General features: G+C 43.3%; 3 protein-coding genes across 6 annotated transcripts in view; 2 read left to right on the top strand and 1 right to left on the bottom strand.

Moving 5' to 3' along the window:
• Positions 1–194: 194 nt before the first annotated feature.
• Positions 195–11,635, bottom strand: LOC118416575 (protein Wnt-2b-A-like). Of its 2 annotated transcripts, XM_035821730.1 has the most exons (7): positions 10,284–11,635; positions 7,701–7,936; positions 3,504–3,640; positions 2,761–2,901; positions 2,359–2,453; positions 2,057–2,226; positions 195–1,406 (listed from the first exon to the last, which is right to left on the bottom strand). In XM_035821730.1, the coding sequence occupies exons 1-7, from the start codon at positions 10,358–10,360 to the stop codon at positions 1,036–1,038; spliced, it is 1,227 nt and encodes a 408-aa protein (XP_035677623.1). In that variant the 5' UTR covers positions 10,361–11,635; the 3' UTR covers positions 195–1,035. The 2 variants fall into 2 exon arrangements, with proteins under 2 accessions (XP_035677623.1, XP_035677624.1); XM_035821731.1 differs by lacking the exons at positions 7,701–7,936; positions 10,284–11,635 and adding an exon at positions 4,000–4,324.
• A 1,927-nt stretch (positions 11,636–13,562) lies between these two features.
• On the top strand, positions 13,563–15,573 carry LOC118416913. Its single transcript, XM_035822199.1, has 3 exons — positions 13,563–13,742; positions 13,906–14,298; positions 14,591–15,573. The coding sequence occupies exons 1-3, from the start codon at positions 13,601–13,603 to the stop codon at positions 15,484–15,486; spliced, it is 1,431 nt and encodes a 476-aa protein (XP_035678092.1). The 5' UTR covers positions 13,563–13,600; the 3' UTR covers positions 15,487–15,573.
• A 1,772-nt stretch (positions 15,574–17,345) lies between these two features.
• The window catches only part of LOC118415416 (microphthalmia-associated transcription factor-like), a 30,269-nt gene continuing 23,076 nt past the window's right edge, over positions 17,346–24,538 (top strand). The window contains exon 1 of one of the 3 annotated variants that reach the window (XM_035820026.1): positions 17,346–17,581. In XM_035820026.1, the coding sequence (XP_035675919.1) occupies positions 17,412–17,581 (170 nt within the window). In that variant the 5' untranslated portion in view covers positions 17,346–17,411. Of the gene's footprint in view, positions 17,582–19,761; positions 19,997–24,538 lie in introns of those variants that run through there. The other 2 variants (XM_035820024.1, XM_035820025.1) reach the window with 2 other exon arrangements.

Genomic DNA, 24,538 nt, shown 5'->3' with positions numbered 1-24,538 from the left:
CATCTGTCTTGGGAAGAAGCCCAAATCAATGCAAGTGTGAATGTTGTTACCTTGTCATGCTTTTGTGGCATTAGTTATATGTTGACCATCTAGTTATGGAGTGGAAGTAGCTGCTTGTTACTTAGTATTTCTCACTATATGATGGCCATAGATGGCATAACAAAAACTTGAGGGCATCAAAACATTTTCACATCTCGTTTAAAGGTAAGTATGACTGTATTCATTCAACACAAGTAGGAAGAAATGGTTCAGTAATGACTGCAAGAAAATCACTATTTACACACCCATGTCTTGCTAAAGTCTCTCCACACAATCCATACCGTCTGCCCTAAAGAACTCAACATATTATAGAATGTTAACAGCAGTTGTACATATGACCAAGCACTACTTGGGGTTACATTATTGTAAAGTTATATGTGTAATGATGAGGCAGTTAGATTAAACTTGCTTAGGTCATTATTTTTGTTATTATAACATTTCACACCTTTCCCAGGAACATCCCAACTCTGGGTAGATACCTCCATTCAAAAACACAATATACACAAATTTGATTACCTTGCTTCCGTCCGTCTTGATGAAAAGTAGACTGCTGTTATGGTGTAGTATGACATTAAATGTGTTTCAAGCTTATAATAGACCAATCACATAGCCTTGTCTACCAAAGGTATAAAGGTAGATAAAACTAAAATGTAGAAATACTACAGCCACCCATTTACTGATTGAACTGCTACCTTGACAGCAGGAACCAGTGCAGGTTTTTAATGATATTTCTTCTCATCTATCGTTTGTGATGTAATGTTAAAGTAAACCAAGTTTGCTTCTCTGTCTGTGACTGTTAAGTCATGATGCAAAGTTAAGACATGATGCAAAAAGTTATCAATTAATTCAGGAGTCAAACCACACAATGAAGACCAGGGAAAAGAAATAAATAATATGAAAATAACCTCAAGGGAATATTTTACACATTTTGCTAGATTATGTTCACCAAGTTCTTTTTCCTTCATTTCTCCAACCCTCAGAGCACATTGCTGTCACTCACGTGTCCTCATGCTGTGATTGGCTGATGCGAGGTATTGCCAACGCATTGCTCGCCTTCGATTGGCCTGGACCATGAAAAGAACCATGGAAGATGTTATCTGATTGGTCGATAACTCTTGACGTTGGAATGTTGATTTGCCTCTGATTGGGCGTGACAAATTCGTTACTGGGTCCCTTGCACGTGAAGACGTCGATGATTTCGGAGCATTCCTTACATCGGACAAAGCAACACCAGTGGAACTTGCACTCACACTTTCGCGACCTTTTCACCCTGGTGGTGTCATAGCCCCGACCACAGCACATGATGTCACACCCGTCAGTTCCGAGGGACGACCGGTTGCACTGCCGACCCACCGTACCAAGGGAACCTGTTCGGAAGAGAGCCAGTGACTGAGTGAGTGCCAGGATAGATTTTATCTTGGTGTTCATGAACTTTTGCATGCAGATATACAAAAATTCAAACAATAGGTAATAGGCAATCAAAGGGGATGATAAAACCTATTGGTATTAAACATGGCCACGTTCATGCGGCATTTTTACAGCCAAAATGCACATGTATGGTGATCATGAAATGTCAACAGCTACGTCCGTCGAATTGGTGAGGGATGACATACACTACTACTTTTCTGACAGCTGATCATGCCCATCTTGCTGTCAAAAGACAAGGCAGGTAAACTTCAAGATCTTCCCACCCAATACTGCAGAAATGTTCGCGTTGGTTTTATGTTTGCAATTTTCGCAGTAGCCGCTTTACCGCGAATTCAAAACCACCGCGAATATTTCCATTACAGTACAAAGATCTACAAATGTGTGTTACTAGAGAATATGGCGCTACCGCGAACTTAAAACCACCGCAAACACTCCATTGTCTTGCTACCGCGAAACTTAATCCCCCTGGACTTAAATGGATTTACAGCATCAGGTGGAAGATTACATATATTTTTGCACAGCTGTGAACTCTGAATGTTGATTTTTTTTCTGCCTCCCTAGCTTTATTCAAAAGTTCGTCAGGATGTACCTGTATCATCGTCAGCTAGGCAGTAGTCCGGGGAAGTTTCAAAGTAGACCAGGTCGGACTTGGTGGGAGTCTTGTGGTTCCTGTCGGACACGATGAGTCTGGTGCCGTCCTGGTTCATGGTCACCTCGACCGCCCCGTCATACCGCCGCTTCAGGTAATCCGTCACCTTCCTGACAGGTGTATAGAATTCAAAGTGGAACTCATGTATGGAATTATTTTAAAGACAGAGATGATAAGAAAGATGATAAGAGATGTGACTGTAATACTAATGGAAGAGTTATTGAGTGTGCCGGTGACCGTACCTGAAATGCGCCATTGCCCTCCAGCAGGTGCGGAGAGTGCAGGACCCGCTCACTCCATGACACTTACACTCCATCTTCATGTTCTTAGCAACGCCCTGTACACAACAGGATATACGGATGAAAAACCAAGATTACAGGTGGTTATAAGAGCCATGTGTTGCACGCGAGGTTTCAACACCAGTGGACAACTCTGATAGATCGTGTCTAAAACTAGATCCACAAATCATCGGCTAAACTGTTCAGTAGGCCCCCTTAGATATCGGCATATAGCCTGCGGGATGGTCATACATGACCTGCAAGCATAATGAACCAGCGGTTTGTTAAAGACGGTTGCCGCATCAGCTAGAATCTCCTGAGACTTGAGTGAAGTCCTGACGATGTAGTGAGGCAAAACGTACCCACCCTCCTCCCTGCCCTGTTGTTATGCATGTTCATGACCGCTCGGGCGTCCCTCTGGCTCCGGTCCCTCGCATCCACGAACTTCCTCGTGAAGCCTTCCCCAAACTTGACGTTGTCGCTGCAGCCTCCCCACTCGAACTCACCCTGGAATACAGCAATTACCAATTTAGGGATATAGACCTGGTACTAAACGTTCAAGGAAAACGGATCAGAGGCAGGCCTCTAGGGAGCTGGGGGAAGACTGTAGAAGGGGAGATGAAGGCAGGACGAAAGACCTGGCACGAAGCTAAGTTAGATGGATGCCCCAAGATAGGAAGGACTGGAGGAAGTCAGTGTCTTATGCTCCACCAAAGGGAGCGAAGAGGATTAGGTATTAAACGTTCAACCGGCTACTCGTTAAGTCAATGAGGGACTATAAGTTATGGCGCCATAATCTAGCTTGATCCCGGTGTTTACAAAGTTATATACAAAGCCTAGACCTAGACTCAGATGCTTCTCAAACTCTTCAAGGGAGACATCGCTTATCAAAAAGTTTTACGTGTTAAGTTGTTCTATCCTTGATTTTTAACCTCCTTGTTCTATCCTAACGATTCGTGGAACCTGGTCAATCATATGATCATTTGATTAAAGTTGATTAACAACATAGAATCGATCGGGAAGATATTGTATGGCACGGTTAAGGATGGTAACAATATGTGATAGGGAAAAGAGAGACAATGTTTGATAACGTTAACAAATGGACTGACCATGGAGTCCTCGCTGAATCCCCGCTTCTTGGGGTCGCATGCGCAGTCCAGCAGTTCGCCCAGGCTGCAGGAGCGGGTGATGGAGAACATGACTCCGGCGGCTGAGACTGCGTACACGAACGCTGCCTCACGGCTACCTGCAGAAAGGCACCCATAAAACTGTCACATGGCATAGATGGAAATGTCTCGTTGATGTGTAAAATATTATATCCTCTCAAATCTTGTCTCAGTGTGTTTTCTCAATGATAATGTATCCGAGACAGCGCAGAAATCTGGCCCAATGTCCTACCGATCTGAAAAGTTGCAATTCAGCACCAGACCAACTTGCAGCTTCAATTTCGAGTCTAAAATTCACTATCACAAAGATGCTCCAAAGAACGGCGTTGTATATATCGAATGGCCTATCCCATGTCGGGATAGACAGGAATGGTTTGGCACAAGAAAGACGGCACTACCGCCAGGGCTGCCCAACGCTCTGCCCGAAGCGCACCCTTACCGCGGCTGTTGACAGATGCAGGCCGGGCCGGCCGGGGGTCAGAGCGGGGACATGTTGACCGTGTTGCTGTACCACAGAACCTGCGCCACGAGCTATTCATCAACCGAGATGGGCTTCCAGTACCTTCAGGACTTCCAGAACTTGGACGGCAGCACACTGGCTTCTCGCCAGAACCACAGCGCCAAAGCACTCGCACTGTAGTACTACTGATGAAACACTCGCGAAAATGGGTTTAGGGTGTCAAAGTCTATAGTCATCTGTCTTTAAACACTCCAATTCTTGTCCAGATGTTGGCTTTAGATAGATAGCTTTTTAACATGGTCCTTTCAGCATTGCAAACTAATACTATAATGGGGGCAATCGTCAGTAAGGGTTTCGTACTTCATTCAACTGTTCCTACATGGTAATACATGTGTTGCCCGGAGAGGAACAGTACGTTTTATTGCTCTGTATACATGTAGTTAAAAGTGCAACCAAGCACAGCCGCGGTTGTTCTAACCTTGAGTAATGACCGTCGTCAGTGACAGGCTGCTGCTGAAATTTATACCGAAGTTGTACTTAAGCTGTTTCGAAAATTACAATGTTTAACCCAAGAAAGTAATATATGTGTCTGTATTTTTTAAAGAAGTACAGCTGGATGTCAGTTCATTGCACGGGATTACGACAATTTCGATCCAGTCTGGTTTGATTTTGACGAATTTCCTCATAACTTGTATACTTCCACATTATTGCCATATTTGAACGCAATTCAATATCTACAACTGGATAAAAATCGGATACTTACTTCCGGACGTTAAGAGTGACATACATAACTGTTTTTCAGCGTCACTAGCGGCATATCCGTATCCGTACATAATTTTGTCATAGTCATTTCACTGTTGATTCTCATGCCGTGCAATGTAATATGACAGTAAAAAAATTAGATAAATGAAGAAACCTTGTAATATTTTGGAGTAGGTATCACCTATCAAGTAGCGTAAACAACAAGTACGGCACCACTAATAGGGCCTTCACACGGAAATCGAATTAGCTGGAATCAAGCCGAACTAGCCAGTATGAAGACTTTGCAAAATTCTTGCCGCATTCGGTGCCATTCCGAGTGGGTATTCCAAATGGGCCTTAAATCCCCTTCACACGAGAAGGAATGAGCTAGAATGCTGTAAGAATGAAAATCCTTTTCTATTCCTGTGAATTCGTAGTGTATTCTAGACATTCTCACTGCATTCGAGATATTCTTTCGGCCACATTCTGGCAGGATTCGAGATGGCTTGCCGTTTCGGTTCTCCATCGAATGAGATAAGAATGTTTCGACTAATGTTGGAATGCCGTAGAATGCGGCCAGACTGTAGTTAGAATAGTTAGAATACACTTAGAATCCACTATGAATGCCATTCGATATTTCTCCACTTCGAATGCATCTCGACGGTTTTTGACATGTCAAAAACTTTCGAGCCAGCCAGAAGAACGGGGACGTATATCTGGAATGCAGTACGAATGTTTAGATTACAGCACGAATTGCCAAGAATTGCCACGAATAGAAAATAATTTTTATTCCGACGGCATTCCGGCTCATTCGTGCTCTCGTGTGAAGGGGGCTTAAGGGGTGACAGCCAATACCTAGATACTGATTAAAGAAAAAAAGGATGAGTGACGACCCATCCTTGACTCTATATCGACCAAAAGCTTTAAATTCCGTTTATTTCAAAGACGACAGTCACATTGTTCTTTGAATTAGTTTTAGTGAATACTTGGCCTGAGATTTAGCCACTGTTAGTATCCTGTAAGCCAGGGGGATTAGCCTTTGTCTATAAGCTGTCACCACGCCCTCTGGGTCAAACCGATTTTACATACACAGGCAGCTTTTCCCATCACTGCTGCAGAACAATTCCCATCATATTCGTGCTGAGGAAAATGTCTAACATACGAAACTACAATGCACTAGTATTCATTCATTCGCATATTACCCAAAGATTGCCCAGTCAGATTGTACTCATTCAGTCAGTTCTTGCATCGTTGCATCGTAACTGAGGACCAATTAATGCGGCCTAATCGAAATTCGAATCATTAGCTGAAGTTGAATATGAAACGTCCATGTATGATGAGACAGTTTTCGGTCTTTTTGCCTCGCCCTTTTTTCGATGATTCAAATCACTGATCGAGCGGTTTCACAGCTTTGCATACTACTTAGGAGCCTTAAAACCGATGCTATTAAGCTACCGATTAGTCCAGATGGTTGCTGTAGTCATCAAGGGATTAAATGAAGACCTTAGGAAATTCACCTGCTAATCCTCCTACATCCGAGGTACCACAGATTTCGCACGTTTTCGCTGCGTGTGTCGATGCTGTTCGCTACACATAAGCCAAGAACACGTGTACATGTTCATGTTGTACATGGTGGGACCGTTAACTCTGGGTACCACTTGCAGGACATCATGAAGAATCAGGTCAAGGATCACCACGGACAGCCTCTGGAGACGAGCTGAACATTGGTCACATGTCTGTAACTATCGCGCGTTCACGTTCTGAGGTGATTGGTCATTAGTGACAGTGGTTGTTTACTATTTGATCCAAGTACACCGTAGTGATGGAAACAAGTTTAGCATTGTACATGTACTATGATTACTACCAACACAGATGAGCTTCCGTGATAATTTGACCCAGTCGTTGTCCAAGGTAAAACAGTTACCTCGAAATCTCATTCAATTTGTAAATGATTCATTCGGGCCTCGACTGAATCATCTACAATAAGCTCGAGCTGCCAGTTGTGAGATCTTTAGGTCACCTGTTGGGGGCCAAATTCTGTATCGTGTGTAAACATATACTTTATAGGGCAAATCGTGACGTGAGTAGTTAAACCTTGATCTACAGGTAATGCATTATGTTACCTATTACACCGCGCGTGCTGTAACTAGAGTGGTACATTTTTGACCAATGCATCGTTTTGGGTTGCCAAGAAAATGATGACAAGCACTGTGGCACGTGAAGAAATACCCCTGTGGAAAACTTACTGACCCATGGTGAAGTTTATCTTAACCTTGTACATGGGAGGGGTACACCCATCCGGGGGTGCAGAGTGACTTTTTGCTTCCAAAACATTTCAACTCATTCTATCTCTTCGGCACTGCCTTTTGAGGCCTACCCCGTTGCCATGTCGACAAGATGATTTGGCATTTGGGCTGCACATATGTGTTTGTATTACTTCGCGGAATGTCTTATAGATTGGTGCCGGTGAAAGTTTGATGTTGGCCGAACCAAAAGGTGCCGGCCGCACACGCTGGTGTTTAATAGTTTGGTGCGTGTACAAAACGTACAACATTGTTCCTAGTTTATGTAGGTGGCACATCTGGAGCAAGCTAAATGTCACGTATTTGGACACCAGCCGAATGTGTCTTGTGTGGTAATGTTAAGGATAATAAAACAATCCAATAAATCCCCTTTTTCCTGTTTAATGGCTCAAATGACCCTCAGAGTTGTTTCCAAAACAACATGACAGTGAATGAGTTATATGTTTCTCAGTATACCTGCCCTAGCCTCTTTCAGAGACTGTTGAAGAGTCATCCTTACATTCTTGCACGTATCAACGCCACGGTGCTAAAAGCATCCTTGTCACGTAAACTAGACTTGACCCTTGCACTTTTTCATTGACTGCTAATCTCCAACCTGAAGACCAGGGCATACAAGCTTCTGTCTCTCGTACTCACTTTTGTCCATCACCTTGCCGAAGACTGTTGCGTCCCTGTCCACCGTGGAGCAGTTCCAGCGGTCCCCGCGGAACTGGTGCTGGCACTCCCGCACGCCGAGCTCGGCCCCGCGCGCGATGGACACCATGACATCGGGGTGGGTCTGGCAGATGTGGCGCTGCTTGGGAACCAGGCCAGGGATGTTGTCACAGATGGTGCGGGCACCGAGCACGTTGATGTCCAGCCTGCTTAAGAACCTGATGACAGAGGTGATGGGAGAAGGATTACTAGTCGGCTGCGCGGTGTGGGAGTCAGTCTACCACACTGCACGAGATGATGCAGAAGATTACATCATGTCACGACCAGTAACTCCATTAGTGGATAGATGAGACTTACCGATAAACCAGGCTTTCCTATGTCTGTCCTGGCTTCAGGGACCATGGTGCCATGGTGGAGATTTAAGCTACTCAAGCCATAGCAGTGAGGAAAGTTGTGCCACATTGATCATTATTATGGTAGCATATTATGTATAACTAAAATTATGCCCAAAATTTGAGACTCCTCAAATCGCATTGTAAGCGCCTGGACGCCAGACAACTCGGTTGACAACCGCTATCTCAGTAACTTGATCTTTAGACAGAAGCTAATCATTGCAGGAAAGTTTCTTAGAACTGAAATATTGATGTGTATGGCAAAATACATATTCTGTGTTGTCCTTGATATATTCGTTTATTAAAGTTATGTAATCCTTGTTAGCGTTTACATAAGGACAACGGCAACAGGAAAAAGCACATTCACACAAAATATCATCAGTGCAGTTCTCAGGGCGCACCCGTTGAAATCCAATGATAATACATGACAGTGTAGACCGTCGACATCATACTAGTACTAGTAATAAAGGAAACGAAACGTGTACGTGGATACCCCCAGAAGCATTTTGTCTTCTATAATGAAAAGAGCTAGTAGGTCAACAGCTTATAGACAATAGCAAGAGGGCTAAAACGTCGCTACTTGTCTTCCACTTAACATAGGATTATCAACATCGGGAGACGCCTAATTGACTGAAGTAGTTCACTTCAGACAGCTACTTTGTATCTTTAGCCAAAGACAAGCGGACCAAGTGCCCGTGCAGCGGGGGGCCTGTGGTTTGCTAAGCGTTAAGGGTAGAAGTTTATGCGGTCCTGAAGTTGTTTGTGGTACAAACGAGATATTTGTTCAGCTTGCGGACCTGGAGAACTCCCTGACAGCTTGTCTCCTCCTTTATCCCACCCGTCCCGTTCTTGTCTTCAGAGCCTAAGACGTGACAGGACGGGACGTCACATTGGCCAGCCCGGATCGCAAAGTCACATTATAAGATAAAGAGGGTCTCCAGGACTGTTTTATATTGTACGAAAACGAGTACTAGTATCTGAAAATTAAATCAGAGCCTGTAGTACATTGTTTCTGATATGGTTGTTTGGTATATAAAGAAATATTTCCACTCAGTCTACCATGTTCGAAAGAGTACTCGAATACCGAATCTGACACATGGGACTTCTTAAATGTAGCGAGAAGAACAACAAATACTAAGTACATGCATATAGCATATACACCGGCTATCACAGATATTGCAGATCAGAAACAAAATCAAAAGAAAAGTGACATTTATACATTCCCGTGTATCAACATCTTTGCGAAGCTTTGTCCTAAGAACAAACCGCTAACTCAAACTGTATGCAGGTTCAATAGTTCTTCATATGGACAAAACCCAGTGTGTGAACATATCATTCCCTATTTGGTCGCCTGTTTTGCCCTATGACACTAGCGTTAGTGCCCATTGTTTATCAATCGCACTAATTGGTTGATTGAGAGATCGTGTAACAAATCGCTAATTAATCTGGGGCCCTGCCCTGCCAATCTGATGTTCTTGTCTCACTAGTTCGCACACAAACGAAACTTCCAGGGCAGGATTCCCCGCGTGTTTGGCATTGCTAAGGAGATGTTGACCCAAACTGCCAGAAAAGGTGGCGAGGAAAGAGAAAGCCAAAATGCCCACTTATGCTGGAAAACGATATGTTACTGCTAGACTCTATCTCGGTCTCTAAGTCAGTCACCATTCTACCATTAGACTTTAATCCTACACTTAAGATTTAGTTTTCTTGTAACGTATGTATGTTATGTATGATGCTATGCCCTTTATTCTAGGCGCAGTAAACTTAGAAAGCTGTGGAAAATAGTGTTTTCCGAAGAGCATGGTATGCCTAGAACTGACCTTAAGTTTGCGCAAACGTTTGAAGAACTTAGATAAGTCACAAAGAAACGGTCTGTAACATATTTCTGATTTCGCTCTCTCCGTCTCTCAAGAAATTACAAGATGACTCACGGCACATCCGTACCAAAACCTAGTCATCGGAACCCAGGGGACGACTGCGTCTTAACAAAAGTAGATCACAACAAACGCCAAACCAAAACATGTACGAAACGGTCAGATGTTGTCAACTAACATGTTTATCAGTGTACGCTTTTGGCCATTGACAAAACACACACCACTGACCAACACCAGGCTCCGTATGGTGGAATCCTGGAACATCAACGTGGGAAGAAAGAATCAAAGAAAGAACTTACCACCAACTCGTGTCCACCGTAGATATACAGAACGTGGCCAGCAGTAGGACACACACAACCATCTCCTCCGCCCGCATGGTGATTTTCACGTTGGAGTTTGTTCTTCAAAGTTTTACGATCTTCCTCTAGACCTTAGATCTGGTCAATTTGATCTCTTACGACAAGGTTACTCCAACGGATATTAGTGGTGCAAGACAGAGAAGTGTTGCCTTTCGATCTGACCACTGGGTGATTTCTGACCGCTCGATATCTGGGTTAATCCGATAGAGCAGGAATCCCTGAACAATCAAACAAAGGAATGTGAGAAAGCAGAAGTTCGCTGTCCACGGCCGGCGGTAGGGTTGGCTCTGATTGGCAGGGAAAGCTGATCACTTCTTCAGAACTTTTAAAGTAATATTACCAGATGAGTTTTGAACGTTCCGTATTCCGTTATGTATTCCGATGGTTTCCCTTAAACGGTTCCTCGGTTCAGACGGTTGAATAGCCAGCCGTAAAATTGCACAGTTGCTAAAGTTTTCCTTCCACATCCAGTCGTGAGAAAGTTTTGGTCGTTCCAAAAACTTCACCGACACACGCTGTCTGAGTCAACGCCCAACTACTTTCCTCCGTTACAAAACACAGGATAAGAGAGCAGCTTGTTAAGAGGTCATCTCCACTTTCACAACAACAACAGCAACAACATGCACCACTCCTGTGTGCGGCTTCACCACTGTATCCGTCAGTTAGCAGGTACTGATGAAGACATTCAGCATCACTGAGAACACTCCTAGGGATCCGCAGGAATCTCTCTGAGTCAGGCGCGTGATTCGTCGGTGTCCGTATTCATTGCAGCTTGGTCGAGACGTAACTGTGAAGAGCTGTATGAGCTGATACTTGTGTATCAGTACGGTGGACAGAACTGCTTATAATAAGTGTCGATCACTACTAGATGCTTTTACCGAGTGAACATCTTACACAGCGTGTCCTTCGTCGGAGCTGTCCAGATCCTTGACTGATTCAGTCCTCTCTCTTCCAACCACAACTATGCAAGAGTCTCTCGTATTTCAGCGCAAACTCACGTCCGTCACGTTGGCGCGGGGCAGGCGGGGTGCACATGGCGCAGGGGCGAGGAGGCGTTGTGTTACCCCGCCAATGGAGACGGATGGAGGCTGGGCAAATCATCCAGGCGCGGAGGAGTAAACATGTCAACAGACCCACGAGCAGGAGAGGGGCTTGAGATGCAACATACGGTGCTGGGAATGGATCGTAAATCAGCCTTGGGTTGGGGTGTTCAATTTAAGAAAAAAAGTTTGTCGACCTGTCTGGTCCAGTATGTTGCTATGTTTGCTTAAACCGCTAGGAGCCGCAAATAGGACGAATTCAGCGAAGGGAGCAGTTGATCATGAGAGGTGAACTTCACGTGAGGTTACCGAAAAACCGCCTGTATATGGCATTTGTTTTCATAGACATTAAAAGAACGGCATCGAAGAACGAGTTACCATATGGTGGGCCATGTTTTCTGCTGGCAATTTTATATTATAAGTAAAAAGGCAACATTCTCGCGAAAATGCAGAATGTTTTCCCTGTAGCTTTTGTCAAGCTACTTGCACACAATACTATACCACAAGACTTAACCTATAGTATTGTGTGCGAGTAAAAAAGCGACATCTGCTTGATTCTTATTTATTCACATATATTTTGTGAGCATTAGGCTGCAAGCACGATGCTTATGTAAAGACATAAATTATAAAACAACAGTTGAAAATACAATGTCAACATACATGCGTAAGAACAAAATGGATAAAAGAAAGTAAACGTAATCTAGACAAGTTGTTGATGTATCAATTAAGAGAATGTACTGGTGCAATGAATTAAAGTATGGATGATATTAAAGATGTTACAGTTTTGTGGATGTGAAAGTCACGAGGACCCTTGTTTATTGTAGCACCAAAGAACATAAAGTACTGACATGTCATTGTATTGCTGTAGTTCTACAATATTCGGAAGAAATGATAACAGAGCACTTCCTTGCTTATTTTTATTTGACCTAGCTCTTAACAGAATCATGCTATACCATTAGACTAATTCTATAGTGCGAGTAGAAACTCGTATTTTTGCCGAACGGCTGATATCTAACGTAAGCTCTTGTTGGTCAAAATCGCTCATATTTTCTGGATAACTAATATCTATCCTGAGCTCTGATTGACTGCTGACAGCATTAGAAAGAAAACGAAAAAGGAAAAAACGCACCGGCTAAAACAAATATAGAACCCCATTTATAAAGTAATACGAATGTGTGATCTTCACATCATGTGTAAGAAAAACTTGTAACCGGTTCATTGGCCATAACAAATATAAAGCAGCTACGCTGGTGTTCACCAGCAACTTCGAAACTGAGATGAAAAAGTCTTATCAAGGAATACACATTTCATCCAACAAAAAGATTACATCAGTAACTGCCGGACGTAAACTGTCCTATTATGTGCGGATAAATGTTTCTCTGGTTTATGCCGCTTCTAATAAACGAAAACCCACCAGCTGCTGAGTGTTGAGTTTAGTCCGCAAAGCTTTTACACTAATGAAATCGAAGCGTCCTGCATCGATCGGGGCGCTGACAGGCCAAACTTGCCATGTGGGTGAAAAGAAAAACAAGGCAGTCCAAGTTACAGACGTATTGCATACTGTAAAGATGAATAGGCTGTGCACCATGCGCCCACATAGATGTATGCAGAAAGTGGATGTAATCTTCCTGATTGCAGTTTGTGAGTTGGTATGACTGGACCCGGTCCAACCTTCAGATGACTTGACGTGTAACAAGGTGTAAGTGGTCTACGTGTTTAACGGACTCCCAGACGGAGTGGCGGCCACAACTGTCCCCGCAATGAGAGCAGCGAGGAAGTCGGAAGGAGCGAAGGCCGGTGCCGAAGGTAAGGATTAGTTTTGAGAGACATGCAGCTTTTGTACTGGTTTATTGCTCCCATTCATCCAGGATGCTAGGATGGCATATTTCAGAATAGTCCTCAAGCAGATGTTTGGATATTAAATCGTAACAACGGTTCTAGCTCAGTGATCGTTTTTGACATACCAGTGATGCCATCATCGTAGTGTTGTAGGAATTGTAAAGAACGACTACTTTTACAGATGTGCTTCTTTTGCATGCTTTATCAGTTTTGAAGATCGATTTGCAACAGCTGGAGGAATTTCTACGAACGAAAAGACAAGGAGTCTGAGCCCTCCCGAGCTGACCAAGCGACATCTCCGGAGAAAGTTCAATCACCATCTCATGCTTACCTGTACCAAACATAACGTTACGATTCATTCTAGGTGAAAATCTCCTTATGTCGGGTACTGTGGGAAGCAGGTCTAGAAGAAACCCTCCCTCCGAGGATAGCGGAGAATATGACTATTGTGGCGGAATGTTTTCAACGAAGAATTACCAGTGTCAGGATGACATCAACATCTCGTCAAGGAAACCAGCAGGTGGGTTGAAACAACTGATTTTGTTATCTTTCAAACCAAACTTGTCATACAGAGATCAGCACATGGAGTAATGAATCAACAGTTAAACGGTATCTTATGATTGTTGTCCTAAAGTTATTTTGAAACCATCATTGACAAACCTAAATGTCAAGTTTATATTCAGTTCTACAGATCACAGTGTCTGCATACCGACAGCTGGATGACGATAGCCTGGCTCCAGCACCGACAGACCTCATGCTCGATGACTTTGCCGAGAGCTTGCCGGACTTGGACGATGTGGTCTACCGCTTTCAATACAACGGCCTACTTGTGTTGAACTTGACCGTAGACAAAGACGTTGTCCTTGAAGTTGTTCCCGAGTTCGTGGAGGCTCTGCATCGATTATGGAGTGCTCATCAAACTGGCCGGCTAGATAGGATGCTACAGAAGACACTTGTGTCTGAGGAGCTACTGAGGTGTCTGGGTGTGGAGACTATTGTGCTGAGGAGCTGTATATGCCTACAGGATCTCTGCACGTGTTTCTTACAGATGATCTATGACGATAATCTTCAATCAGGTAATTCTTTTTGCGATGGTTTCGTGCTCACACATCACCGCGAACTTAAAAGCTGTGTTTCCATTTCTGTACAGTATGTGACTATAGCGTCAACGGGAACGTGTAACCGTCACACTCCATTTTCTCCCCACCGCGATGATAAATCCCATTTAACTTATAGGCATTCACTGTATCATCCTTTTTATGCCGTTTGGAACGACAGAAACTGATAACTACAGACTTTGTGAACTTGATAAGGACCGTTACAGCTTTAATAGCATGTTACTGTGTTGTTTATTTTACTGTGTTTCAGATATCCGACCAGTACAGGACTATGTCCGGAGACACTGCCTCGTCCTGCTGGACAGCACCAATCCTGTAGTCGCCGGGCTCAACGTCATGTCTTCAGTACCACCTGCATGGTCCTTCATCCTGGCGGCAAACCTCAGAACTACAGGAGAAGACCAAGATCAGGAATCTGTCCACAGTGACACCGGACAGAGTCAGACACCGAAAACGGTTTGTGCTTCACCATTGTACGAAAGGTCTATAGATTCCATCATTCAATGCTCAACTGAACAAGCAAAATACCCAAAATGTATCGAAGAAGAAGGCAACTGGATACTGGAAAAGGAGGAACCCAAAAAGAAGACTATTACTGGGAGTGGTGCAAAAGAGAAAATCAAGATCATAGCAGGTGAGGGAACATTTGTCACCGTGAAGGCTGTTGGAAAAGAACTGATAAAGAAGCAGGCAGGTAGCGCGAGTGCCGCGGCGGGAATCGGGCTCACTGCCGCCTTCGAGGGGGTGACCTTCGCCAGACGCACGGCTGGTTCTGTCAAGAAGCTGCGTGAGGAGAAGCTGTCAGGTGGACAGTTTGCAGGAGAGATGGCGAAGCACGCAACGAAGGGGGTGTTCTCCGGAGGCGGGACCGTGGCAGGTGCCACGCTGGGACAGATGGCGATTCCCGTCCCGGTTCTAGGGGCGGTCATCGGTGGCGTCATCGGCAACATGATCGGGAAGGGAGCCGGGTACGTGGCCGCGGATGTGGCCCCAGAGTTCCTGATGAAAGATGGGCAAAAATGGAAGTTGCGAAAGGGTGTAGAGGAAACGAAACCAGTAGAAGGCCTAGGAAAGATGGCAACCATTGACAGTGGGCCCTTAGATACAGCACAGGTGACCGCGGCAGAGACTTCCGGAGAAAGCTGATGGTATTTTCAAGGCAGTAATATGTTCTTGACAACCGCGCAAAAAACAAGAAAGCGAACTGAGGAACTTCCTTAACTTAACGTTACCTTTTTCTCCGACGACAGACGCTCGACACTGCAATTGATTGCGGATACGCTAGAGGACGTTCGCTGCAATTTTCTTTGGTCTAAAAGTAAAAACAAACTTAGACTTAAAAAGGCAAAAAGACTGACAGTAAAGGTTTTGGTATATGTACCATCAAATTGGTGTTAGTCTACAAAATGTGATGCCAGTATCAGGTCATTGACCTCCAGCTGGCATCAGCGAGTTCAAGGCTGACGAAATGTGCTGCAACAGCGACTTATTAATAAGTATTTGTTTTGTCAGTTAGCGACTGATCGGGTTAACCATGTTCTTTCATGGTACCCTAAATAAGACCACACGCAAGTAGCAACAACAATGAGCAAGCTAGTCATGGGCTACCAACATCTTCCATTTCTTATTAGATGGTGAAAATCTTGTAGAAGGAGGACATGCTGGCATAGAAGATAAGACGTTACCCGTGAGACTGTACTTCCTCAATGCTGTTTGAACCTACATATTGCCAAGGTTGCTAATTGGCTGACACGGCCGGACACAACTGTGAGCAATCTCAGTACGCACTCCGGCCACTCGTGCGATGTTGTGTAGGAATTTGGCGTCAGGCGAATTAAATAAACAGTACGATCATGCGCTTATTGACATTTCCTGCCGATGCGTTGACTGTATGCCATTACTTGCAAACTAAACAAAGCTCATTGTCTATTCAAGGGCAGCCAGAAACTTGTAGATATGCTTTGCTATCTTGCACTAGCTTTATCACGTTCGACTACAAAGCATGTGCAAGTTTAGTATGCAAGTATTTCCACATACTGCTCCTTATGCTCATAAAAAGCCAAATGCACCGTAAGAACACACCTGTATGTCCTCAATTAAAGAAAAGGGCAATCTGCGAACATCATATTGGATTTGAAGCACAAAATATATGCTCAATAAAATCTAAAAAGAGCTATTCTTCATGCACATGTCACGTGTCTTTTCGTACCTCTGATCTCGAGCATTAAAATGTTCCAGACGCAAATATTTCAGACGTCAAGAACATAATCATCCTCTGCGTTGACCTTCCGGTAACTTCTCATGGCCAATATTTAGAAACGCCCCTCGTCCTATCCTCCAGCCTGACAGGAAGGAAAGGTTGAAACGTTTTCTTACAGCTCCGTTTCATTCGATCAATCGACTTATCCCTCCAACGTCTGCTTGGAGATGACTCTGTCTGTATTGACCCAATCCGTGCAACGTCCGAATGGACGTCCGAGTGAACGTCCAGTGTTCTGATGTTGGGTAGCTTAGTTCAAGGTGTCTACGGTCACGTAACGTTGTATTGGCATTTCAATAGTATGAAATACGAGCTGCTGTAAGTCGTAAAGCTATGGAATTTTCACTGACTGTATACACGTGATCAGATTCCATTGTTCGAAGGCTCCATTGACGCTCGTTGGCTGGGTTGGATTTGAACTACATCTGTGGACGAATCTATGATCTAATAGGTCACACAGAGGAAGCCTGCAATCTACTGTCTGGCCCGTTTTCATCCGGTTCATCTTTTAGAGTTTTATATGGACACTCTTGCTTAATCCTGAGCCGGTGCCAAATGTTTTGGAGTATCTGAATCGTGGTGCCGGACCTGTTCAGGCTGTTGCAATAATTTGTTCGTGTAACGTAACCTACGGCATGTGATAAAGGTAAACAGACACGCCCCCACCTTATCCACCTGCACCTTGAAAACAAGCAATGAAAGTTCCGGCGCCTTTATAAATAACTCCAGACGAAACTTTGGACCCCAACTTGTTTTTCTAAGTCCTCCTTGCATGATATTGCACTAAAGACACGCCGACCAAGATACCGTGATGGTGAAACTACCGTTCGGGGTAAAAGTGAAGGCAGAGCCGGAGGAAAAGCAAGCATGTTGCGGAGGAGGGGGTGATTCCGTCCCCGGGGGCAAGACTGAAGCAGGCGCCAACTCGCTGCTGTCGTCCCTGCTAGACGGGAAGAAGGTTGACCTGTTCCAACACAACACGTGAGTGTCAACAGTGACTTTCAATAAATCAGTCGGAGTTCTGGCGGAATTGTTTTTTGTATATACATCAAACTGTGTGGTCGACCATTGTTATTATTTAGCGTTATAAGTAAGGTATAACCTATAGTCAGTCATGCAAGAAGTTGTTAATTAGAAAATGCCATATAATTTATTAAAGTTGTTATGCCGCTCGAGCTTTAACTACACACGTTTACAACGCAACCAGACATTGCTGTTAAAATGTCGCTGGCACTCACTGCTGTTTTCACATCATAGAATCATTTTTATTCTATACGGTTGATAAAGGAAATCGTCATAGGAAAGAAAAATAAGTAAGTAGAAAATATGAAGCGAAAAGGCGTAGTATGTGTGCTCCCATCAGGTACTTGATGATAATGGCAGTAAAGGTATGCAGGATATACACACACAGACCGGTGTTCATGGCGAACCAAAATTGTCAATATCTCAGCAAGCTAAGTGAAATGCTGTGCAATACGACTTCGCGTTACCAAGGACGATATCTGATATAACGTCCTTGGCGTTACCGAGTGCGTTTGGTAGCCTCCTTCGCTGACTTCTCAGAGTACGCACTAGCTCCGGTGTTTATTTATGTGAGAGCGCCGATTCGCGAAGTTCAAACACATGGGCTAGGTACTCTAATGCCGGGAGAGATAGTTTCCTTGGAGTAGCCTGTAAAATCATGACCGATACCCCCCCCCCCTCCCCCCCAAAAAACGTTAGCACTCTAAGAAGTCTGCGAAGGAGGCTATAAATTTGATCACATGATTGTATGATGAAATCAAAGAGACACACGTGCACTTATTGGAGGGCACTTGACCCCAAGGAGGGCTCAAGAATCCTCAACCTAGCTAGTGTGGGCAACGTTACCTGGCGTAGGCGTAGATGAGCCTTTGATCATAAGCTAAACAAACACTTGACTTCATGGTCGATTTTAATATATCGTGGAACGTCTTGGACATCCTCCAGATAGCGCATGGCCCTATAACCTGACTTTTAAGCGGAGTGGTCATCCTCTACCAAGTCGAAGCACGTCGCCTTTTCAGTATACGTAGCTCCCCAGCAAGGTGTACGACCATTGGACACCGGAAAGGACCCCTACACTCTCCAACCAGCATACCACCCACGACCTGCCCTTCAATACCATATGCCTTTATCAACCAATCAACCAGCACTGGTTATATTTCAAGCGCCATCCGCAAGGTGTCGCACCGAAACAGGTTTATGAAACAAAGCGTAGCCAGAGTAGCAAACCAGCAGACCACTCTCTAAAGAGTGTCCAAGCAGATGTATCTCACTGGGCATGCGCCGGTTTTTGCGATACCCACTTTAGGCTCCGGCTTGTTTTCGAAGTCTTTTTTCTCTCTTTTTTCTTTCTGTTTTTCTGTTGGTTTTCTTTTTTGGAGCCAGTTTGGCTGGAGGTTATGCTTAAACCTCTGCTTGGATGGTATATGTATAACGTTACAGCCTTGTGATAGTGAAAGCAAGACAGTGTGAACTCTGCTTGAACAATATAAGATTAACAATTAAAAATGGCAATTGCAGCGAATTGATGACAAGTCTTTGGATCTGAAGTGATGCGACGCGAATGCATCGATGACCAAAAAGCAGAAAGCCGTGTATTGCAAAACATTTGAATTCATCATCATTCTATATTCGTTGGCCTCACTCCTTCTATCCTTTGTTATGCAGTACTAACGGTAGTATTCTCATATTCGTTTGCAGCTGCGCATCGAAATTGGCTCCACCTGTTTGCTCCATTGATCGCAGGGTACGTCCATGACGTATCAGCCTGACCCCAGGTCCGGGTGGTACAGGGCACGGACCTCCCCTAGTCTGTCGTCATACCTATTTATAGTCTCTTTCTTTCTCTCCCAATAAAAACGAAAATCCGTGTTACGACATTGTCGGTACGAACTCAAATCTGCTTGGGCTATAAAAATGGATATGCTTCATGAACAATAGAGCTCTGACGAAATACAAAAGTTCATCGTCCAGTAGTCGCAACTCCCGCCAAATTTACGTCACATGCCTATTTCGGACTAGAAACGTCACCACACAGGAAGTCCTGTGACTCTAAATGTACCAATCATCGCTTCTGATTAGATGACGTTTCTAAGCCACGTGGTACAAATACACCAATCAACGGAAAGAATTTTCGTTCCTCCCAAGCATGGAAAAATAAGGTAGCAGAGTCGGCATATAGAGTTACAAGGGGAGTGGGAGGAAGTGAAAACATTTGGTTCAAAATTCACGTAAAGAAGGATTTCAGATGCAAGACGAGTCAGGTGTTGATCTGAGCTTTGATCTCAAAAACGAAGGGGATCTTCCAGATCTTAGTAAGTCGGGGCAGGACTCGGTGTTTCACGAATTGAAGAGTCGGCAAGTCCAGCCAAGGTACGCAGTGCAATGTTTGTGGTTTCGTGTATGTTGCAATGCATTGTGATCATATGACTTCTTTGTTGGGGGGAGGGTATGGCAGGGGTAAAACAGCACAGAACTGGCGAAGAGGATCATAGCGCGGTGAATTTGCTTCCAGTTATAGATGATACACCTCCTATAACGGATGATCAAACAACACGAGTCGTCTATTTCCTTTTGGGACGTCCCAACTGGGACATGGTGGCAGGTGGACTTCACAACAGCCCTCCCCCTCCCCTCCCACATGTCCATGTTTACCTCACACTGCCTTGTCCACCTCTCCTTCATCTTATTATCTGAATGCATGGTATATGCAGTACTTAAACGTTCTTGTTAACATTTATTCTTTAACTCAACTGTTAGGAAGGAGAAGTCACGAAACAGTGGTCACTTCCTCTTTCTCTTTGATTTCTGCCATGCCACCCATAAACAATTGTGTATATTATAGCAGTTGACACGATATCACGATTTTTAAGTTTCACAAACGAATAAACTGTGGCTAAGATTCCAAAGTTGTCACCAAATTCCAATTTTGTACAGCAGTTTTTTTCTACATGCTAACGTTGAGATTTTCAGTTGAGGTTTGCATCAAATATGTAGTCTTTCATAATTTGTTCTTTTCTGCAAATTAAGCCAACAGTACGTTATTTTCAGTCCATGGGGATAACCTCCATGAAAAATAAAACTAAAATTCATTAAGGTAGTATATTTTCTGTAGTGTTTGTCTTTCAGTCAACAAGATTCTCCAAGCTGCCCCCCTCCCCCGTCCTTTGTATTGTAGAATTTGAACACCACTTAAAGGGGCATTCCACTCCACATGGGAGTGTTATTTTCCGATAGATATTAATTTTAGGAAGTGATAACTACATACTAGTCACTACTTCACATTATACAATAAAGTACCCAGTTGCTCCACAAGCTCAAAAGCATTCAGTCTTCTACTAAACTCCCCAAGTACCCTCTAATTGAATTAATCCTATGGCTGAATAATGCAAAACTTTTAGGTAAGGTTACAAAACTAATTTCAGGTTCGCTTAGAAACTCGTCTTGTTCTTGTATTCTTTGCTATCTTATGAGCAATTTGCCTTCTCGGTATGCTTAGCGTACCTCATTTATTTCGAAAATATGTACGATAAACACAGTGTCTATGCGTATAGGGGATGCATGGGTAGGGTCTGCATGGGTTTAGTGAGTGTCATTATTGTACACATCACGTAATTCATCCCATGGTGAATTCCACAGAATTCGGCTGATTATGTATTCATTGCCACATTATCTATTGGAAAACAAGACTCCCTTCTGGAGTGGAATGCCCCTTTAAATTTCACATGTCCTGTTTTGGTACATGTCCTCATTATTCTCCATTCCTTCCCTTGGTTTGCACTAACATTGGTCATTGTGCAGCTGCTAGTATCCTGCTTTTCTACGGGCTGAGCAGTAAGGATGATGATGATGATCAGATGAGCAGCAGCGGGATAGATTGGTTTCATAGTCTGTATACCACATATGTGACATGTTCATGTTCTGTATACCACTGTCTTACTTTGCAATTAGCCCACGGCATGATCTTGCAATAAAGTTATTATGTAGTCTTCATATTTGCTGTATTGGTAGGGTTTGACCGCCTAACGACTTTCCTTGGTACTGCACGTTTGTCCTCGGTAGGAAGTGACATATGTTTTTTGAAGGAGCATTTGGTCAAGAATTTCCAAAGAGGATTATAAACGTTAACTCCAGAAAGAAATGATGACTTTTCATGATTTTTGGTATGTGGATAGATGTTGATGATGGAAAACAAATAATTTGCATAAAATCTATTTCAAGGAGGTATTAGGTCATCAAAATCACATTGCTAAACTGTTATTTTCAAAGAAATGATAAGTGCACACACTTAACAGCATGCAAAATACCCACATTGCAACCACTTTTTGCTTGGTGCAACTTTTTGCTAAACTCAGGTTGCACAGGGTGCAACCTAGATTTTGAGCCTCAGAACTCCATTTTGTTGTCAATTTACTTGGAAGAAATAAATGGACCAAGTCAGCTCTGTTTCATATCTGGCAAACATGTCAGTAATTGCCGATTCCTCGGCAGATGGACATTATCGGAAGAACAGAACAGCAGCACACACGTGCACACGCACACACTCACGCAGACACTCAATCCCATAAATTTTCTATGAAAACACAGAAATAAACCATCAACCAAACAAATTGATAAGTTACCGATACTTTTCCATTATTTTTCACCCATAGTTAACTTGTTTGAATGTGCCTGGACTAAAAAAAATTCTTCCAAAATATAACACAGCCTCGATTGCTGAAAATGTTAGATTCATCAGCTCACGCTGAATCTAGCGGTTATGTGCAAGAGAATGACATGTTATCTGCAGTACCGATAGGGGGCAGCATTTCAGCTGTTATACTCAGGTGTCAAACCTCTGCATAGTACAGTAGAAGCCAGTTAATTGCACACCGGATTAACGCACACTTCTATTAACTGCACGGAATCCCCAAATCCCCAAACAATGCGGCCCAGCTAGATAACTTCGCATTATTGCACCAGCCGGATAATTGCACAAAATTTACTGGCAAATGGGCCGTGCAATTAAGCGGCTTCTACTGTATACACAATTATTGAGAAGAGTAGAGGTGACCTGGTGTGCCTGGCTGAAAACCCAATCTGCAGCAAAGCTACTTTGTACTTTGAGCTATTTGAAAAAAAAAGCGTATTGCTTTACCTCAATTGAAGATGTTTAAGAAGAAGTAGTCTTAAAAAAAGCTGTGTTTCCGGTAATTCAACCGCCCCTAGCAAAAACCTGCCAAACCCACCTTATTTGGGTCAACTGCTGCCAAGGGACATCAAATTTTTGTTATGACATCTGAATGATGAAAACATAAATATCATTGTTTTACAACATTACATATTTCTGTTGCTGCGTCATTACCTCCTTTAAACATGGAAGATATGTTTAAGGCAGCTGTGTTTGTATTTGTTGGTGTGTGTGTGTGTGTGTGTGTGTGTGTGTGTGTGTGTGTGTGTGTGTGTGTGTGTGTGTGTGTGTGTGTGTGTGTGTGTGTGTGACTGTGTATCTCAGTCAGCATGATACCTTATCAAGAAGGCCTGGATGGATTGTCTTGATACCAGTATTTAATGGTGTGTACAAAATATAGATTTTGGACCCCCTCGTAGCTTCTTATAGTATTGCAGTAGTTTTTTATCTTTCGTAATAAAGAATATATGGTCACAAAATTTTATGAGTGGTACTAGTAGATAGATCTGGTATGTTGTGGGTGTTGTTATGTTATGAAAGAGGATACTGTGGTTATGCAAGAAGGGACTAGTGGACAGGGCTCGAAATACAATTTGGGGATTAGGTGCACGGGTACACCCAGCTTAAAAAAATTGGGTGCACCAAAAATTTTTGGATTATTAGTTTTATTTGCATTATTAGTGAGGAAATTGTATTTACAGATTTTTTTCAATATATTTTTTGTCCAGCTCATTTCGGGATGTATGGGTGGCATAGGAGGATAAAGTGGCTTAGATTTTGGCTTCCTAGTAGGGTCATATTTTGTCAATATCGCGATATAATAGCGAAATAATAATGCAACATTAATTTTCTATCCCTTGGCATCCTAATATGTGTTACAAAATACTGCTGACAAGGCACTGTAGTGCCTTAGACTATTAGTATTACTAATAAGGAGCTTAAAAAAAGAATCCTTTAAACGTTCTAATCTTTGTACTTTTTCTAGACCACCTGCCTTGTGTAGGTTAATGATGTGATTATATACTAACTAAGGGTGATTTGGTTGGTAAAGAAGTGCCAAATGGTAGTGTCTCTTCCTGGCTTGGGGCTATGTGACCCCTTTCCACCTGGTGAGTGGGTCAGTTTGACTCGGAGTTTGAGCAACTGACAGGAGAGCTCCTCGGTGCAGCTAAAATGGAGCGGTTTTACAATCATTGTGGACTTTGGTACCGGTATGTGTCATTTACACTTATTTGGTTGTCTTGAGGTGGAAATGAGTGCTGCTATGCATATGTGAAAAGTAACCTGTGACTGTGGGAGGGAAAAGAGAACTGACTGCCTGCTTCAGTACAGTACATACTGACGGGGGGCAAAAATGTTTATGTTGATGAACCCAGAATATCTTTTTCATCTCTTCTATATCATCCCAACTGATTTCATCTTTCTTGCTTCTTTAGTAGTTACTTCTCGTGGGCAGTGTATCTAGTCAAAGAAGATGTGCTTAAACCAAGTTAAAGCATGCACCTTGTCTGTCCAAATCTGTATTTTGATTCACGTAAGTATATTACACTATTCTAAGGGGAAAGAACTGACCATGGCTGACCTGAAATGGGTTCAATTATTAATTTTATGGAGAATGTGAATAAGTGAAAGTATGTGGTCAGTTTTTCTGACAAAGTTGGTGAAAGGCCACTCCCTGTTGGGGGTCTACATATATTTTCTGGAGAAACCAGCAGGTCCACTGCAGGTGTAAATTTTATTCTGGT

The sequence above is a fragment of the Branchiostoma floridae genome, chromosome 5 (genome assembly GCF_000003815.2).
Source record: "Branchiostoma floridae strain S238N-H82 chromosome 5, Bfl_VNyyK, whole genome shotgun sequence".
In the NCBI taxonomy this organism is placed as follows: Eukaryota; Metazoa; Chordata; class Leptocardii; order Amphioxiformes; family Branchiostomatidae; genus Branchiostoma; species Branchiostoma floridae.
This window is presented reverse-complemented; position numbering and strand designations above follow the sequence as displayed.

Coding starts and splice junctions, on each gene's coding strand:
- LOC118416913 (XM_035822199.1), top strand. CDS start 13,601: ATGTCGGGTACTGTGGGAAGCAGGTCTAGAAGAAACCCTCCCTCCGAG. Junction 13,743..13,905: donor CTCGTCAAGGAAACCAGCAG/GTGGGTTGAAAC, acceptor GTTTATATTCAG/TTCTACAGATCACAGTGTCT. Junction 14,299..14,590: donor TGACGATAATCTTCAATCAG/GTAATTCTTTTT, acceptor ACTGTGTTTCAG/ATATCCGACCAGTACAGGAC.
- LOC118416575 (XM_035821730.1), bottom strand. CDS start 10,360: ATGCGGGCGGAGGAGATGGTTGTGTGTGTCCTACTGCTGGCCACGTTC. Junction 7,937..10,283: donor ACGGTGGACACGAGTTGGTG/GTAAGTTCTTTC, acceptor CTCTGTCATCAG/GTTCTTAAGCAGGCTGGACA. Junction 3,641..7,700: donor CGGCAAGGTGATGGACAAAA/GTGAGTACGAGA, acceptor GCCTTTCTGCAG/GTAGCCGTGAGGCAGCGTTC.